Source organism: Sciurus carolinensis, chromosome 5 (assembly GCF_902686445.1).
Source record: "Sciurus carolinensis chromosome 5, mSciCar1.2, whole genome shotgun sequence".
Taxonomy (NCBI): Eukaryota; Metazoa; Chordata; class Mammalia; order Rodentia; family Sciuridae; genus Sciurus; species Sciurus carolinensis.
The window spans coordinates 69,935,709-69,954,818 of NC_062217.1; the positions used below are offsets into that span (position 1 = coordinate 69,935,709).

The 19,110-nt window shown below is 35.9% G+C and overlaps 1 protein-coding gene across 12 annotated transcripts in view; it reads left to right on the top strand.

The window, feature by feature from the left end:
• Positions 1-19,110, top strand: part of Lmo7 (LIM domain 7) — a 197,565-nt gene that overhangs the window by 168,921 nt on the left and 9,534 nt on the right. For 6 of the 12 annotated variants that reach the window (XM_047552077.1, XM_047552081.1, XM_047552084.1 and 3 more), the window contains 11 exons: positions 4,686-4,800; positions 6,053-6,214; positions 6,927-7,114; positions 8,109-8,169; positions 9,959-10,015; positions 11,799-11,824; positions 12,078-12,182; positions 12,765-12,857; positions 13,451-13,809; positions 14,694-14,759; positions 17,004-17,056. In XM_047552077.1, coding sequence (XP_047408033.1) covers positions 4,686-4,800; positions 6,053-6,214; positions 6,927-7,114; positions 8,109-8,169; positions 9,959-10,015; positions 11,799-11,824; positions 12,078-12,182; positions 12,765-12,857; positions 13,451-13,809; positions 14,694-14,759; positions 17,004-17,056 — 1,285 coding nt within the window. Of the gene's footprint in view, positions 1-4,685; positions 4,801-6,052; positions 6,215-6,926; positions 7,115-8,108; positions 8,170-9,958; positions 10,016-10,165; positions 10,208-11,798; positions 11,825-12,077; positions 12,183-12,764; positions 12,858-13,450; positions 13,810-14,693; positions 14,760-17,003; positions 17,057-19,110 lie in introns of all 12 variants that reach the window. The other 6 variants (XM_047552080.1, XM_047552083.1, XM_047552085.1 and 3 more) reach the window with 3 other exon arrangements.

Sequence of the window (19,110 nt, forward strand, 5' to 3'; positions counted from 1 at the left end):
TCAGGAGATGACCACAGGAGATGGGGGAAGTTAGGTCTGAACTAAGATGGTTGCCTGAGGGAGGATGAGAAGGATGGAGTGATTCAGATGGCCTTTTGGGTTGTGAACTTGCTATTACTTTATTAAAATCGTGTGTGTGATGGAGAGTAGGGGTGTGGATTATTGTCTGGAGTTTGGGGAGTGTCAGGGGAAGGAAGAAGAACAGGATCTAGGAAGAATCCAGTGTTTTTAACTCGGGCGACTGGTTAGATAGTGGTGTAGTCACCCCAAAATGTGAAAAACCAGAGGTGGAAGAGCAGGTTTGGGGAGGAAGATAATGAATTTAATTTTAAAAACATCGGACTTAAACCATGGTTGGATTCATGACAGTTAATGCAGTTTCTCAGGAAAACATAGTGAAAACAGTTGGAGGGCAACTGGGGAACAAGAGCAAAATGAAAGTAGGAGAGAAAGAAGAGGAGCTGCCTAGGGAAACTGAGAAGTGGCCATAGAGATGGGGTGGGAGAACAAGAGAAACTGGGGTAGTGGGCAACTTAGAAGACTCTTTCCCAAAGGTGGGAATCGTTGGTGGTGCCTGGTAGGGAAGCCTGAGGTAAAGTGGATAGAGATTGAAGAGAGATTTGGCATGATGATAAACTGGGAAGGTGTTGTGTAAATTGGTAAGGGTGGAAACACCACCTGCCTCTTTGGAAGAATGGTGTGGAGGATGGAGGAAAAGATTTACATGTCTCTTTGGTAAGGGAAAGTAGCTCTGGGCCATGATTTGATGGTTGCTTACCTCATGTTTATGTCAACTTTCTGTCATTGTGACACATACCTGAGATAATTTAAAAGGAGGAAAGGTTTATTTTGGCTCATGTTTTCAGAGATTTTAGTCCACAGTCATTGGCCATGTCACTTTGGGCCTGCGGTAAGACAGAATATCATGGTGGGGATGTATATGGTGGAGCAAAGTCGCTTACTTTATAATAGCTGAGAAATCAAGAAAGAGAGGGGAGGGGCTGGGTTCCAATAGCCCAAGGGCATGCCCCTAATAACTAGCTTCCTCTAGCTAGGCCCCACCTCCTAAAAGTTCTCCCACTTCCCCAAAACATCGTAGGCTAATGACCAAATCTTTAATTCATGAGCCTTTGGGGGAACATTCCAGATCCAAATTGTAGCAATGTTGCATCCCACTAAGTCCCTGAAAAGCACTAAAGAACCACATGGACACCAATTCAAAGATTGTGTTTCCTCTTTTATTCCTAACTTTACAATCCAAATCTATTTTTAGTGTTAATTTTCTCAAATAAATAGGCTTCCTTTAAGTCAACAAATTTGCCTAATTGAAAAAGTCAGAGAATAGTCTTTTACTTAATAGTATGTGAGATTGACTCTGTCCTTTATTAATTCCCTTCTGTGGTCACATGAGATTCTTAATTCAGCAGATCTCAGAAAAATAAATCTTACTCTTGTGTTGCAGATCATTTTTGTTTTCCTTTAAAAATTTAGAGTATTACACTTCATCAGGCTGACAGTGGGCTAGTCTCAGCTTTTAGTATATACTTCTGTTTAAACTGTACCTCATTTGAGGGAAATTGCTTTTATTTTAGATGCTGAGATGTTGATAGAGAACATCTCAGCTTCTCTTTTCTGGCATGGATAGCTGAAACCACTTGATAATACTTGTATCAGTCATCAGGAATCTAGGTTTCCCTGATAATTTATAATCTTGTTCCATCCATTAAAAAGGTAATTTCCCCATTATCATCTTGTAATGCTGAGCTCCTTTGTAAAATGCTCACCTGCCATATATTTTGTAGAGAAAAATAAGGAAGTCGAAATCCTACCTGGAATCATGTTGAATCATTTTATGTTTGAACATAATTATAGCTATGTTCACATGCAAGGCATTTCAGAGATAATCTAATACAAGAAGCCATGTGCAGAGGTGCCTCAGGGAGGATCACAAAGGAGAGGCCACATAAATGGGACTTTGCAAGTCTTGTCCTCAAACTGTAATTATAATCTTTTCTATATGTGGTTTGGGGGGGAAGTAGTCTGAATAAGATTTTAATTTGTAAGTAGTGTTTTGGAAAGAAAAAAACTTGAAAACTAATGTCATAGTGTCAGAGAGAAGGCTCTACCAGGCTCAGTGACATACCTGAGATCACCTGATAATTGATAGGAGTACACCTGTTATTGCCCACATGGTCCACTCTTTCTTGTATATTATCCCAAGAGTCAACACAACAGTCTACCAGACTAACTACAGAGAGGCTATCTCCCTGTTAACAGTTTGAGAGAGGTGGTTTTAACATGTTCAAACAGATATTTATCCATTTCCTAAGAACAGCTTTTTGTGGGGTGGTTCTTCTGAGCTAATGTAATTGTGAATCTCTTCCCTCTGTGACTCAGACTCATTCTTCTTTGGCCTGTATTTGGTAGAAGAGGCTAATGTTCACACTTACTGTCTCCCACAGTATGTAGTTTGAGACTATTTGTTAAAACTCCATTCTGCTTTTTATTCTTCAGGCTAAAAAACCTCAGTTAGTGCTTTGAATATCTAACCCATCTTTTATCTCTGTGTCCTTACATAGCAATAGATTCTACATTTTACTCAGATTTTTAAAAAATAATTATGGTGAAGATGACCACTTAGTTTCATTTAGTCACTCTAATTTAAATATATGATGGTTTTGGTTTAGGAGTAGAACTAACCAGTAATTTTTTCTATTCTTAGCAAAGTTTTATTATATTTAGATTGGTATTCATCAGACTGATTATTAATGAATGTTATGACTACATCTGGACACCCCTATTTAAACTGCCTTTGCAAAGGACTTTCTGTTGAAAACTTTTCTATATTATTAGCAACACGTTTTTTCTTGCTAAAAAAAAAAAAATCCTGTACTCATTCTTGAATTGTTAGTAAGTATTTCTTGAGAACAAGAATTGTGCCTAACTCATCTTTACTTTCCCAAGTTCTAAGTACTGTGTCTTTTACAGAATAGATGCACAAGTGTAGAACACATGAATAGTGTTATGGCAAGTTTATGTGTCCATATGGCATAGCAAGTCATTGATCCTTTATTTCGTGCCTTTTTTGTTTTTCTTCTCTGCTTCCTCCTGTTTTTTTTTTTTTTTTTTTTTTTCTTGTTGGTACTGGGTATTGAACCCAAGGACACTTTACTGCTGAGCTACCTCCCCAGCCCTTTTTTAATTTGAAACAAGGACTTGCTAAGTTGCTGAGGCTGACCTTGAACTTGTGATCCTCCTGCCTCGGTTTCCCAGGTCACTGAGATTACAGGTGTGCACCACTATGCCTGGCCTTTGTCTTTCTTCTGATTCTTAGGTTCCTATTTTTCTCAGAATGTGGTCAGTTGAATTTTAAACTTGTTTTATGCATGGAGAAACTTAGGCAAGATTTTTTATTACTTGCCCCCTGGGCCCTTGGTTTGGATTTAACTGCCAAATTAAAATAAAGAATGAGTAGGTCATCTTCTCAAGTCAAATAGCTTTAGGAAGAACTTTTTAAAATAAGTTTCTTATAAAGTGCAAAACTAAAGGACTATTCTGGTAAGCTCATTATATTAAAATCTATATCTTTTTTACAAAATAAAATATGTAAATGATAAATGGTGAAGTTTTCACAATTTACTGAGTTTACTATAAAACTAAAATTTGGTTTAGAAAATGATAAAGTCCTGGCAAAAGTAGGAAGTTAGGATTTGTTTTTGTGCAGTGAATATGAAATGATAGAGATGGAAATAGAATTCTACCTTTTGCCGAAGAGGCTGTTCTTGGACATTTATAGGACGATGTTACTTCTGTGAAGTCATGGTCTGTCACTCAGGATGTCTCATAGTGATCCTCTTGGCATCTTAGAGAGTAGGATCTCATGGTTGATAGTATTATGCATTTTGCAGCATGTGTAGCAGCTATGTTTTTACTAGCATGTCCTTGTGTGGCAGTTGAACAAGCAAAAATGCCTTGTCAAATTTGAGATCCATGTGAAGTGGGATGGTAGCAGTCCTGGACGGACACCACCGGTAGCTGAATTATGTGTCTGTAAACCACTTTAAATTATGCAGCTAAATATGTCCTTATTGGACGTGGATTTTTGTTTTATTTTTAAATATGTTGTTATGTTTTACATAAATGATTTAGCGAAGTGCAATGGTACATGTCTGTATCATTAGTTAACTCAGGAGGCTCAGGCTGTAGGAGCAAAGGTTGAAGGCCAGCCTCAGCAATTGAGAAAGACCCTGTCTCAAATAAAATAGGGTTCTGTGGTAAAGTGCTCTGGGTTCAATCCCCAGTACCTAAATAAATAAATGAATAATATAAATTACTATACTTCATTCCTAGACAGCAAATAAGTGGTTTGTAAATTTAGATTTGATTGTATGGTAGGCAAAATCCTATGATTTATTAATGGCTAAATGAATTATAGTATGATATGAAGGAAAATATTTATTCTTGATAGATTTTGTTCCCTTATTTTAGCAGAAAAGGCAATAAATTTGGTGATACTTATATAAATAAATGTTTTACAAAGGCCACGGAAGAAAGGATGAAGCTTCTGGTTTATGATGAAATAATTCAAGTGTGCCTGTGTGCAGCTTCCCATCTTGCATGGATAGACTTTCCTCTGTGTGGGTGCCAGTGACACCTGATACCAGCGTTTCATGTTTTGTTTTCAGGATCAGTTCAGTGATATGAGAATCAGCATAAACCAGATGCCTGGGAACAGCCTTGACTTTGGGTTTACAATAAAATGGGATTTTTCCAGGATCTTTGTGGCATCAGTTGAAGAAGGTAAATCAGATTTTATTCTACTGAACTATCTTCTTTGTTATTTTATCCTATGGGGGGAAAATGTAGAAATTAGTTTGTTTAATATAAGAGGAAAAATATATTTACTAATTCATTTTATTAATGTGAAAATGCATTAGTAAATAAAGAAGATGCACCCTCTTCCCTGAGACTGTTTTTTGGGGTTGCAAATTTACATACTGTGTATTCCTTTGCCTAATTAATTTTAGTTTTGAAGAAGACTTTTTCAATTTTAAGCTTAATTTTTTGAAACACTAACAAATAGCGCAGATTTTGATTGAAATTTCCATTATTAGCTGTTTTTTTTTTTTTTTGGTGGTGGTACTGGGGATTGAACCCAGAACCTGGCACTGCTTTGCAGCCCTCTACTACTGACCTACTTTCCCAGCCCAATGTGGTATTTCTTGAGCATCCTAATATATCTATTGTTTACAGAGGAGGCAAAGGTCTTGGGATTTTTGTAAAGGGATTACTTCATCTACCCAGGGTTATAGCGAGTTAAATTCAGAAACTGCCAATTAATATACAGGCCTAAGATTAAAATGAGAGCTGTTGTATTTAAGAGGAGATCCTTGTTTACATCTTTTAGCTACACTATGTAAAACTGCATGTCAACATTGTTTTTTTCTTTTGATTGCTTAAATTAGATAATGGTATTTTCATTATGGCATTAATGTTATATAATATTAAGTGACTTTGTTTCCTTCTGCTCCCTTCCAGAGATTATCTGATATGCATACTCAAAATACAGTACATATCACATTAAAAAAATTTTTTTTGTAGTTGTGTATGGACAGAATGCCTTTATTTTATTTGTTTATATTTATGCAGTGGTAAGGATAGTACCCAGTGCCTCACACATGCTAGGCAAGTACTCTGTCACTGAGCTACAGCCCTAGCCCACATATCACATTTTTAACTTAAAAATAATTAAAATTTTCTTGTCCTTTGGAGGTTAATTTTTTTTTGGGTAGTAAGCTTATCATTTCTCCTGCAATGTCAATACAGATGCATACTATTAGAATTAAAAAATGCCTTTGTGCTTTGTTTATTGTAAATACTCAAATATTTGATAACTTAAAAAATGTAGTGACTCTTCTCCATCTGAAAACAATGAGAAATAGTTAGTTGAGATTAAGAAGTTATTTTTCCTTAATTTAAAGAAGCAGTGACTAGTAGAACATACAGGATTTTAAGAAAATCGATTGTTTAATTTACTTTAAATTAATTTTAGGTAGCCCAGCAGAATTTTCTCAGCTACAGGTAGATGATGAGATTATTGCTGTTAACAACACCAAGTTTACATATAAGGATACAAAGGAGTGGGAGGAAACCATGGCTCATGCTCGGGAAACTGGAAACCTAGTGATGGATGTCAGGCGCCATGGGAAGTCTGGTGAGTGAGTTTTACCATGTCTGGCTTTCTAAGTTGGGAAGCTGGTCTTTGGCAAGTGGTTGTAACAATTTGCTTTAATAACTTTGTATTTTTTCATTTACTTGTTGCTTAAAAGTGGCTTGTCTTTATGTTGGAACAAATCTTGAATATGCTGTCTGAAAACTCTTCACTAGCAAACTTACTGAATTCTACATTATATGACTAGTTTATGTCCTGATCTGAGTGAATGCAAACATCAATTCAATGCAAATGTAACTGCATTCAGAGTCATTTGTAAGGATGTTGAGTATGAAGGATACCGTGCTTTAACTTTCTCTGCAGTAGCATAACTGCCCTGGTATAAGAGCATGATTGGTCACATTCCTATTATTTATTCTCAAAGAATTTTCAGTATAAAATTTCTATTATTGTATTTCTGAGTTCCCAGTTGAGGTAGATGTGAAAGGGCAACAAATCTCTCCAGACCTATCAATTTATTATATCAAAATATCACATTTATTCTTGGCTTATAGAGAGATTCAGCAAATTTGCTCATCTTTTCATGACTAACATGATTTAACCTTTGTGTTTGGGAAGGTACTTCTTTTGCACTCAACCTGATTTGTCTGTCTGTCTTATATATGTGTGTTTTGTATATGTGCATTCAGTAACTTTATTCTTTCCACTTCACCGTTTATGTGTACTCATTACTTGATCTTCATGTGCCAATCAGACTGGGGCAAAGACCAGCATTCCCTGCCATTTACACGGCATAAAACCCTCAATCTCACCAGTATGGCTACCAAAATTATAGGTTCACCTGAAACAAAATGGACTGATACAACTTCTGGAATTTACAACTCAGACAAGTCTTCAGATCTGTCAGTAACAACTGATTTCTCCGAAAGCCTTCAGAGTCCTGTAAGTATTTTGAGAAGTAGGAGTTTTTACAGAGACAAAGCCATGATATGAATTACATCTGTAGAAGAAAATTTATTTTCTTTAAACAATTTTAATACCACATTTAAAACATAAGTAATTGAATAAGGTAGTATATAGTAAACCAGTAAAATGTATTTTTGAAAACCATAAAGTCTTACTTATTAATGGAGTATTATTAGTTACTTATGCAATGGTAAAATCAAAAGATCCCATAATGTTGTTTTGCAGGTATTTCTCACCAATCTTTCATCATTACAACCATCTCTCAAATCTTCATGAATGTGAAGTAGCAATTATGTAAAATTATACACTGTAACTTCTCTATATATTCTTTAGTCTTTACTGGCAAAGAGAATGTAGTCCTTGTATGCAATATAAAACCTCATCAAGCATTTTTAGTTTTTGTGTGGGTGTATTTGATAGGTAGAATTACCGGTATGATTAAGATATAATCAGTTCCGTTAATTGAGTCTAAAATTATAATGTAGAATTTTTTTTCTAGGTGTCAAATAATACTTTTTTATATAGGTTTTGAAAACAGTGTTTCTATTTATAGTATGAATTGTTCATTTAAATTAATAATTTAAATTTGTAACTATAACTTTTATTTAATAGAAATTTTGCTGCATTTTGAAGCAACAATTTAAATGTTCGTGAATCCCATATGACTATTTCACTTACTCATAAAGATAAGCCAAATGGATTAAAGACTATTTTGCCCATCATATTTCTTAGCATGTTACTGTCTGATTAAACTTAAGGTCATCCTTGCCTGAAGCTAGTCATTAATCCACAAATTGTGGTGAATAATGAAAAAAATTTAAGTTTCTACTACATGTAAAGAGCTTTGGGGAATGGATCAATATTCTTAAAACCAATCTTGTTAAAAGTTACTTTCACTGATGAGAAATGTATTATTTAAGCTCAAAGTTCAATTGAAGAGAATATTAATTAGCATGTTCATCCTTTCTAGTACACTGAATCCAAAGAAATCAATGGAATTCATGATGAAACCAACACTTTTGAATCAAAAGGTAAATATCACCATTATAATTTACATTTGTAATGTAGAAAAAACTCCCAGATTCTGCTATTATAAATTAATTTCTGTGAGTGAAAGAAAAACTGATCCACTGAAAGTTGAAACTAAAAGGTTAGCACACAGATCCAATTGCAAACAGGTGGAAGGGCGTTCAATTCCAGCGTTAAATAGTTCAGGAACTGCAAATAAAACTTTGGCAGCATGTTCTGGGTGCCTGTATGCCTAAGCCAAATAAGAACAGGTTTTCCTGAGGCCAGCAGCTTTCTGGCTGTGGCATGCTGGCAAAGGAAATCTTCATTAAATACAAACCAATGAATGAAATTTCCTTTTCCCCTCTGTTGTGAAAGAGACAAACATGGAGGCAGCTAATCTTAACAGAGAAATGCCAATGGTAGCAACAATTGTTGGTGGTCTCACTTGTTTGTTATAGAAAGAAGGCACAATATCTAGGGAAATTTGGAGTTATCATTCTCTTTCTTCTTCTTCCCAGACACAAATAATTTAGCTATTGCGCACCACGTGCCATTCTTTAGGCATACAAAATGAACAGGAAAGATCTCTCTGTTCAACGTGGCCAGGGAAAGAGACCCAAAGAAAATGAAGCTTCATTTACCATGAAATGAGGCTGCCAAGAATGGGATGGGTTTGCATAGTGTTTGTTAACTTCGCCAGTTTATTACATACTGTGGAAATCCAACCCAAATTTATAAATTTCCTTTCCCTCATTGATTATATCTCTTTGTATTTCATTTCCAATAGAAAAGATTATAATTTTTTTAATATGTATTTTTTAGTTGTAGGTGGACACAATACCTTTATTTTATTTTTATGTGGTGCTGAGGATCGAATCTAGGGCCTCACATGTGCTAGGCGAGCGTGCTACCACAGAGCTACAACCCCAGTCCCAATATATTTTAATTTTTTAAATTTCATTTTTTTAATCAAAGGAATTTTTAAAACAAGTATTGCTTATTTTTCTTCCTGATACTAAATCTAAGACATCTTGGTCCTCTTCTGCCAGTGACCCAGGCAGAGCCAACCAGTAAAGATATCTAATGCTCTAGTGACAATAGGTCTACACACAGGTCCTGCCATTTGAAGGTTTTATTTAGAAAAATAAACAGCAACCACTATCAATTATTAATCACAGTTATATTTTATGCCATAATCTTGTCACAGATCTGTGGGATGTCACTGTTTTCCAATTATTATTATTTTTTTACTGAACTTCATTTTGTCTATTTAGGTTAGTAGCTACAAGATCTTGAAAACTAGGGCAAAATATTCTACTTCAAACAATATCTTAATTTTAGTATTTATTTTCATTTGATCTTTCTTTAGGTATTATTTATTTTGTTTTCCTCCTCTTCCCCAGTCATTTTTGGTTCTTATAATAACATGAGATTATGAAGATTCTTTGATACAGAAAATGTTTGATTGATTAACCTAAGCAAAATGTGTTAATTTCCATTTCCCTAAAGCTTTGTGACCTAGCATGGACTGTATGACTTTTGCAGCTGTGAAAGTATGATGTTGTCTACTAAAATTTATTAATGAAAATATTCGTTCCTTTTACTAATATAAATGTAATATAGAGTGCTAAAGTATGTGTATCCGTAGCCCCTGAAATAATTCATGTTTTCTTTGGTATTAGTTTGGTTATTAAAAAAAGAAAATTGCCATAGATTTGAAAGGTGTGTCAGGTATCATTTAATTTACCAGTGGTGAGAAATTAAAATGAATGATATGGTATTTATTATTATTTTTTATTTTCCAACTAGCATCCGAACCCATTTCTTTGAAAAACTTAAAAAGACGATCACAATTTTTTGAACAAGGTAAACCACAAAGCTAACAGTACATTCCCTTTCACGGACTTGTTCTCACTCTCCATTCTTCCTCATGGTCTGTGGTTCTGGGCATTGAGCCTCTTGAATTTGGCTGTCATTATGACCCAGCAACATAACCCATTTCCATTCTTTTCCTAGGCTCATCAGGCTTTTCTTACAGTTCATGGGTCTACCTCTGTGGTAATGGGTCTTTGTGTGTCCTTTGTATAGCTCTAAAGGTTTTTTCTCTTTTAACTTATTAAAAAAGAAAAAAATAAACTGAGATGCTGTTAAACACACATGTCTTTCCACTGGGTGGTAACAGTAAGAAATGAGGAGTTTCATTTAAACCTTACTGCTTCCTACAAATTGCATAATATTAGACTACACCAACATACAATTGGCCAACTTTTAAAAACTGACCCGATTTTGGTTGTGGAAAATGCCCTAAATAAAGAACAGAATTATTTGCTGCGGTGGGATGGTAGCTTTGGAATGTTGATGTGACTGCTCTGTGGACCTCAAAGTAAATGAATTTCAGTTGCTTCTGAGGACAGGTGCATTTTGGGCTTCTTGATGTTGGTGTAGTTGGGCAGGGCTGCTTCACAATGCGTGATGCATGTGGCATTTCCTCCCTTTCACGTTTGTCGGATGCTCTGTCTCATGAATGCAATTTGAGCTCTGTTTTTTGCTATGAAGAACTTAAAAGTAATATTCAACATTCAAGATGCAGCAGCTGAAGGCGATTGTGCTGTTGCTGTCTAAAATGTTATTGTTTCTTTTAAGATTAGTGAAACACAAACCTGCCTTATAACATGATACTGGGCTTGTGTATATTGTGTTAATCACCTATTGTTCTTCCTTTGGTGGGTTAAGGTCTCTTTTTAACCAGAGATAGCTTGCCAGCTATGCATGTCTATTTGTGTCAATATCCTTAGTGTTTTTGATTCATCTTTTAAACTATTGTTTTTATATAGTTATTTAAGTCAAATAATGTTATACTCCTAGCTCTAATTGGTCAAAATAAAATAATTTATTTTCATTCTCTTATTTTTATTTTCTTTAATAAACTATTCTGGGAAGACAATTTTTCTATCTCAAAGCAACTTTCTTTAAAAAATTATTTAAGGGAATACTTTGACAACTAGGGTTTCAGGAAAATTTATAAATAGTGATGCTAGTAAATTTTCTGAAATTTTACTTTTTTATAATCATCATACTTTGTACAGACACATACTTATGTAGGCTCCTAAGGATAAAAATAATAAGATTGTGCCTTGAAGTTCACACATGAAACTTGGCTACTTGTTTTGCAAATGATTGTAAAGGCACATGTTATAGTGGCATGGTTCTGAAAAAAAATGACTTGTATCTGTCACATTATATTTACACAGTTACAAGTAAATAACTGGATTTGTGAGATGTTGTAACATTTGAGGTTCTTTTTTTTCCTGTTAGGCCAAAGTGTGAGATCCTGTCCAATTTAATGATAAAAGAACCCTAAAATGCTTTCAGGATGCCCATTGATTCAGCTCTGGTACCTGGAGCTAGTGTGTGCCTTTGGCACCCCTGGTCTATCTTCTTGTTATTGACTTTGAATTAGAACAGTTCACAGATGGAACTAAAGGGCAAAAAGCATGTATTGACAGTTGTTTTTAAAAAGTTTGTGTTACTTAGTGTACTGACATAGAGATGGTTAGGGATATAACTTTCTGAAAGGAATTATTTCATAGAAATGAAAAGACTTATATTGTATTTTTTTTTCCCTTCTTGCCCACATGCTGCAACACAGGAAGCTCTGACTCTGTGGTTCCTGATGTAAGTAGTATTCATTTGTATTTGGGAATAAGTAAGGTGAGCTTGTGGGAACAAACTTGTATTATTTTCAGTTGCATAGAGTGTATCAGGTAGTAAGTAATCCTCTAAGTTGAGAAGAGTTACTTTGAAACATTAAGCCATCTCTTCTTTGGTACAGTAGAAGCAGAGTGTAAGATGAATAATTGATATATGCAAAAGTGGTTCAATAGATGACTTAATGAAGTTCCATTGTTGTTCTCTGATAACTGGTTAGCTTCCAGTTCCAACCCTCAGTGCTCCCAGTCGCTGGGCATGGGATCAAGAGGAGGAGCGCAAGCGGCAGGAGAGGTGGCAGAAGGAGCAGGACCGTCTACTTCAGGTAGTGTGGAATGGTGTGGGTGAATAGAAATTAGGTTTAGCTTTCATGGCTTCTCTTTGGTCCATGACAACTAGTATTGAGAAGAAAATTTTAAAAAATAAGATCAACAATTTCATCGCTAATTTTTTTTGTAGGTAGCACATTTTGCATTAAACAATTAAATTTCCAGTTTGAAGATTTCCAGTTATTTTTTAAAAGTCATTTTTATTAGCTCTTACATGTACTTCAGAGTACATGAGGCGGTGCACTCAGGAGAGGTGAATAGTCTGTGTGAAGACTTAGTTCTCAGTGATTGACTGGGTCCAGTATAGAGTTAATTAATTTCTCTCACAGTAAGCTGGAGGCTTTGATGAATTATGTCCGTGGTAAAGGGTAGATATAGATCTAGTTTGGTGTGTGGACCATTTTCTAACATCTGCATTTTAGTTCTATACAATTCTCTGCTATTTTAGGGACTAAAATCTGGTTGACTGAGTGAAAATAAAATCATGTCTTTAAAGGTTGAGAGAGCAAAAGTGTTAATGAAATATTCTTAAAATAAAAAGTAATTAATATTGACTAATATGCTGTGTTTTCTCACAGGAAAAATACCAACGTGAGCAAGAGAAACTGAGGGAAGAGTGGCAAAGGGCTAAGCAGGAGGCCGAGAGAGAGAATTCCAAGTACTTGGATGAGGTAGCATTGAAACAGGCCTCTTACTTCCTTCTCTTTACTGGTTGGTAAAACTAGCCAAGAAGCAAGGGACTCCTCATTTCCCTCTGAGTTTGGCCACATGTTTACCTCTCTAGCTTTTTGAAAAATATAATGAGCTCCGGTTTAGAATTTTGCCTTGGTGTTTCAATCTTTCTCTTAGTTTTTCTATTAGGATATTAAATAGTTATATTAATAGAACTTCAGTGCTTCCTCCTCTAACTTATACCTCAGTCACTCATGTGACCTTTTTAAGCTCTGTGTGGTGGTGCATACCTATAATTCTAGCTACTCAGGAGACTGAGGCAGAAGAATTGAAAGTTTGAAGCCAGTCTGGTCAACTTAGCAAGACTCTGTCTTACAATAAAATCAAATAAAATGGCTGGGGATGTAGCACAGTGGTACAGTGGTTGCCAAGCATGTGTGAAGTCCTGGATTCAATTTTAGCACCACCAAGAGGACAAAAAAGCAATGAAATTTTTAGTAACTACAATTAATATCTAAAACTTAGTTTCTATATACGTGAAATTATCGATATACAGATTGAGATGGTTTTCTTTTTTCTACTGGTCACATAGGAACTGATGGTCCTAAACTCAAACAGCATTTCTCTGACCACACGGGAGCCCAACATTGCCACTTGGGAGGCCACCTGGAGTGAAGGGTCCAAGTCTTCTGACAGGGAAGGAACCCGAGCAGGAGAGGAAGAGAGGGGACAGCAGGAAGAGGACGTTGTTCATGAGGACCAAAGACAGAAGCTGCAGGAACAACACATTCTTGAGAGAGAACGGAAACTGAAGGAGCAGCAGGCTCAGGAAGAACAGGAGAAGAAGCTGCGGGAGGCTGAGGCTGAGGCACAGAAGCACCGTGCAGAAGAGCAGAAGCGCCAGGCAGAGATAGAGAAGGAAACTTCGGTCAAAATATACCAGTATAGGAGGTCTGTCCCCACCACTGACGGGTGCACAGGAGTTTAAATAGGATTGGCTTCACTGGTCTTCTGCTTCAAGGGACCTCGTTGGTCTTCTGCTCCTACCATCCTTGCTTTGCACAGTGAATGCAAGAAGCACAGCAGAGCCTTTATATCACAAATCCAGTCACGTCACCAAAATTCCCTGCTCAACTCTCCAGATGACTTCCTGCCCCCTTAGAACACTGTCCAGTCCTCGCCATGGTGTGGAAGGCTTATCTGAGCCACGCCTTGGCCCCTTGGCCTACCACTTAGTGCTTACCACTCTTGCCCACACTTGTCTGCTGCAACCACACTGGCCTCCATTTTCTTCTTTGAAAATATCCAACATACTCTGCATCTGGACTTTTATATTTTCTGTTTCTCTTCCTGAAAATGTCTTTCCTCACCTATTTGTGTGGCTTAGTTGTTTTATTCAAAGCTCTGCTCAAATGTGACCTTCTTAGACTTTCCAGAATCCTTCATTTAAAATGTGTGACTCTTCCCTTCTTGTCTGTATGCCCTTATCCTGCTTTATATTATGACTTTGTCTTTCTGTTGGCCTGCCTGCCCCAGTAAAGTATAAGTGCAAAAGAGGCCAAAAAATTTGTTTAACTTCTGTAACCCAGCCCTAGAGCAGTACTGGGTCATGGTGGGCACCCAGTATCCGCTTGTGGAATGAGTGACATATGAGTAACCAATGTCTGTTAGCAGCAGAAGGAAGTGAAGCTCAAAGTGATTGATTGAAATACTATATCTGAGTTTTTAACCCATAGACCATTTGCATAAAGGGATCAGAATAACATTATTTTAGTATCCTTGCCTTAGAGTTTTATATTTTGATTATAAGTTTGTTTGTTTTGTCAATCTTTTAGGCCAGTTGATTCCTATGATATACCAAAGAGAGAGGAAGAATCTTCAGGTTTTCTTCCTACTGACAGGTGTGTATAGCATTTCTTTTTATTTAGTAGTGACTTGTTTCAGATAAATGGCCCCAGTTTTGCTTAGATGTTTTGTAAAACTACTTTACCCCTTGTCTTTTGTGTAATACAAAGAGAACTTGCTGGTTGATCTCTGTATCAGTTTTTGCTGTGTAATAACTACCTCCAAACTTATTGACTTAGCTATGATTTTGTGGGTCAGTTTTTGGACTGAGGTAATTGGGCATTTCTTTTCCGTAACTGGGCACACTCATGCATCTGCTACTAGTTGACTAGCCAGCTTTGCTTTTGAGAATTGGCTGGCTGGCTGGTAGCTGGGGCAATGGGAGCAAATGGTTATGTGTCTTTCAGCATCTAGTTAGCCAGTGGGGTTTTAGGTGCATGGCAGTTGGTCAGAGAAGAGAGACTTAAAGACAGAGGAAGCCTACAAGTCATCTTGAGGTCTACATTATTGTCTGAAGTAAAGTCACAAGACCAGCTCAAGTTCATAGAGGAGGGAAGGAGTCACATTTGCAAAGGATAATGGATGTGGGAAGAGTTGTGTTCTTTTTTTTTTTTTAGTAATACACCATAGCTTTCATTTAAAAAAGGTTATGAGTAATAGTGCCAGATTACCTAAAAATAGGTTGTATAAGGGCATATGCAACGAAAGTTGTGACCTTTCTTTTAGTCTGGTTGGAACCAGTTGCTCAGTTTTGAGGAATGAAGATAAAATTTCAGATAGCTTTTGGGGTAACTTTATGAAAAGTTACATGTGTTTTAAAATTTCCTAAAGCATTAAGTTTTAACGTTTAAAGTAATTTTTAAAGTGCTTTGCAATTTTGAAATCACTAAGGACCTATGAACAGTGTCGGTCCAATAAGTATCTAGTGTCGAACCTATAGCTTATATTTGAAGAGCTGAAATTCCTCCTTTAGGAAATTTGTTTTTAGTTTTATATATAAGGAAAAACTTATAGGCAATCTGAATGACTGAAAAAGGGTCATTAGAAAGGAGAAAGGAAAGGAATGACTAGGTAGGAATGGGCCAACAATAACTATTAAAAAAAAAAATCTGATGATAGACAACCTTGTTCATAATGAATCAGAGTTTAAGTTATTAAATGTTGATCTCTCTTTTAGAACTATGAATTTCTATATTAAAAAAGCTTTATTTATATAGCTTGTTACCTTGGTGAAGGTAATTAAAATGTAGGGAAAGGAAACTTAAGGAATTCTGGAAAATATCAAATCCTCTAGACATTGCAGATAAAGCCTTACAGGTATGAAGTGTGGCTAGACATCTGGTATTAACTGGTTTTTCTTCGTAAATAAGTGAAGTTTTTTAAGAATGTGTCTATCAGTTGTACTTTATTATGTATTATATACATATTTATGTTCATTTGAATAATACTACATGTTATTGTATAATACTCTACATTATTTTGCATTATGATTACTATTATTTTTGAAGCTCAGTGTGCTTAGTAGGGTGAGAAGGAAATTAGTATGTTTTGGTTGATAGACCTAAAGTTAAGCATTTTCAGAAGTTGGTATGCAGACTGGGCATGGTGGTGCACGCCTATAGTCCCAGCAGCTCAGGAGGTTGAGGCAGGAGGATCACAAGTTCAAAGCCAGTCTCAGCAACTTAGAGAGGCCCTAAGCAATTTAGCAAGACCCTGTCTCCAAATAAATATTAAAAGGGGTTGGGGATGTGACTCAGTGGTTAAACAGCCCTGGATTCAATCTCTGGTACCAAATAATAATAATAATAATAATAATAATAATAACAACAACAATAATAAGATTATGAAGAAGAAGTTGCTGTGCCTGCATCTGTTAGGGCAGTGTTTGGCAAATGGCTGTTCTAGAGTGATCAGTGGTCTAATGCCTCAGAAGTTGACATCATGACGCTGGGGCAATGTGGTGGGGGCAAGACAGTCTGACTTTGGGTGATCTGATGGCTGATGCTTGGTAAGCCTAATTAAGACTGAGGTCAGGAACAGCGTGACTGTTGACAAAATCTGTTCAGTAATTATATTTTTCATTGTTGTATTAAGAAGTATTATCACTTGTCCATCTCTTCCTAGCATCTCATTTTTCTATTTTCTGCTAGTATGCACAATATAAAAAATTCCTTGGTTTAAAAATAAATATAGTTCTCAATAGGAAATAAATCAGTTCCTTTAAAAAGTAATCTTTTTGTTGTTCTTTATAACTATGAAAAAGATGTTCTTAATGAGACATATTATGTTCTTTGTTTTAGGAATAAATCCAGATCTACTACTGAACTGAATGATTACTCCACAATTAAAAGTGGTAAATGAGATTTTTTTCAAACTTCTTCAGCATGATTGTTTATTTGTGCTATCACATGCAATGATCAGTATTTTTAAGAGCAAGATATTTCAGAATTCTTTAAGATTACATAATTAAAATACTATTTTCAGTGTCTGCATATAATAACAAAACAACTGTCTTGAGTTTATCTTGACTTTATTTATAGTAGAAAGCTACTAGGAGATCAAAATGGTTTTCAAATAGCTAATGAAATATGTGAGATTTTGGCAAAGTGATGCTGATGTAGTTTTATTTAGTAAATTTAATCTTGCAACTGAAGAAATGGCACAGAAAAGATTTGCAGAATAGATTAAAAAGTTGCATACCAATTTGAAGTTATACAAATTTGAAGTTGTATATTGAAATGCTAAAATGTAAAAAAAAAAAATCCAAAATTATAATGATTTCACTGACTTCACAAAAACAATTTGGAATCTGATCTAGTTAGTATAAAGTATTTTTTTTTAAATTTTTTTGAGGAATTTGTATAACTGAACGTACATTTAAGAAAAAAGTCTCCTAAGCTGTAGGGGGTTCCAATTCTTGCATGGATGAGGGGAACAGTTTCTGTTGGAGGATGATGGTACCAGCAATAAATCAATTAATTACTAATAAACTTATCTAATCAATAAATTCATAAGAGCCAATAATCTTTTGAATTGGAAGGGAGTGTGGCCAATTGGGCCACACCAGATCTGGCCTCCAACAAGAAGATGGAGAACCCCACCTTCACCTTTATTTATAGTTTTATAGGTAAAGGGGTTGGACCAGGAGGGGTTTCTTCTGTGAGGAGCAGGATGGGGTGGAGTTGGGGAAGCCATTTGCTTAGGGAGTTAGCATATCCTTAGACGGTGAGCCACTTTATACAGGGCCACTTACTCCCTGGCGATCTGAAACAGTCTCCCATGGCTGTTAGTTCCTGGTAGTCAGACCTCTATATCCCATGGCTCAGCCAAGTCTGATTCTGCTAGATATGGATGGCTCCCCACACTAAGCAATAAGCATCATTTTAAGCAGGTTTTGCATGAGCAGGCTACTGGCACAGGATGGTCACTGAGGTGGGCAGGCACGTCTCAGTTCCAACCTACTGCTGACATGGGAGCACACAGGCCTCTTATTGCTAGCTTTTTCTCCTGTTAGAGGGGAAAAATTGTTTTCCATGTGTTGTCTTTTCAACCATTGACAAGGAATTTAAAAAATGTAATAATCCTCCATGAGCAAAACAGCATGTCTGATGAGTCAGAATGTTCTAGTAGCATCCAGTTTGTAGCCCCTGGTTACAGCTTGTAGAATTTATAATTTCCATTAGGGGTTCTATCATCATTGCTTCCCTTGACTATGTAGGACCTTCTAATATCTGGTCCTAACATACTTTTCCTGTCTTTTCTGTTCTTTTCCCCTTTAGGAACCCTTAACTATAACCAAATTATCATCTCTTAATTCCTAATTTGTCAGATACTTTTTGATGTGGTTCCTCTGGTCTTGGGTCTTTCCCTATTTGTATTTCCTATATCTTCTCCCTGAACTTGCCCCTAGCTATCATTAGAGTTATAGATTGATTTTCTCTGAAATACTTTTAATCGTAGTCACTGTATGCTTTCCTGAGTGAAATACATGGTCTAATAGTAACAGCAACTGTGACTCTGAAATAATATTGCTTGTGATTCTAGTTTGTGTCTAATCTGTGTGTATGTGTATATTTATGTGTGTTTTCTTCCCTTATACTAAGTACAAGTTCCTGAATAGCAGTTAGTGGAAATTATTAACTGTTTAGTGGAATAACTTGGTTATACCAGTAAGTTTCTTTTAAAGTAGAAAATGTTTTATTTACAATCTGACCAAAGTGATAAGCTATGTTAAACTTAGGAGTATATAAGAAACCTTTGATAGTTCTGCTCATTGCTTATTGGAAGATGGAACTAAGGCATAAACAATTTTGAAAGAATGACAATAGCCATAAATCTATAAAAAGAAAATAAATCATTAGATAAAATTTCAGTATTAAGGCACAGATGATACTTCGATGGATATAC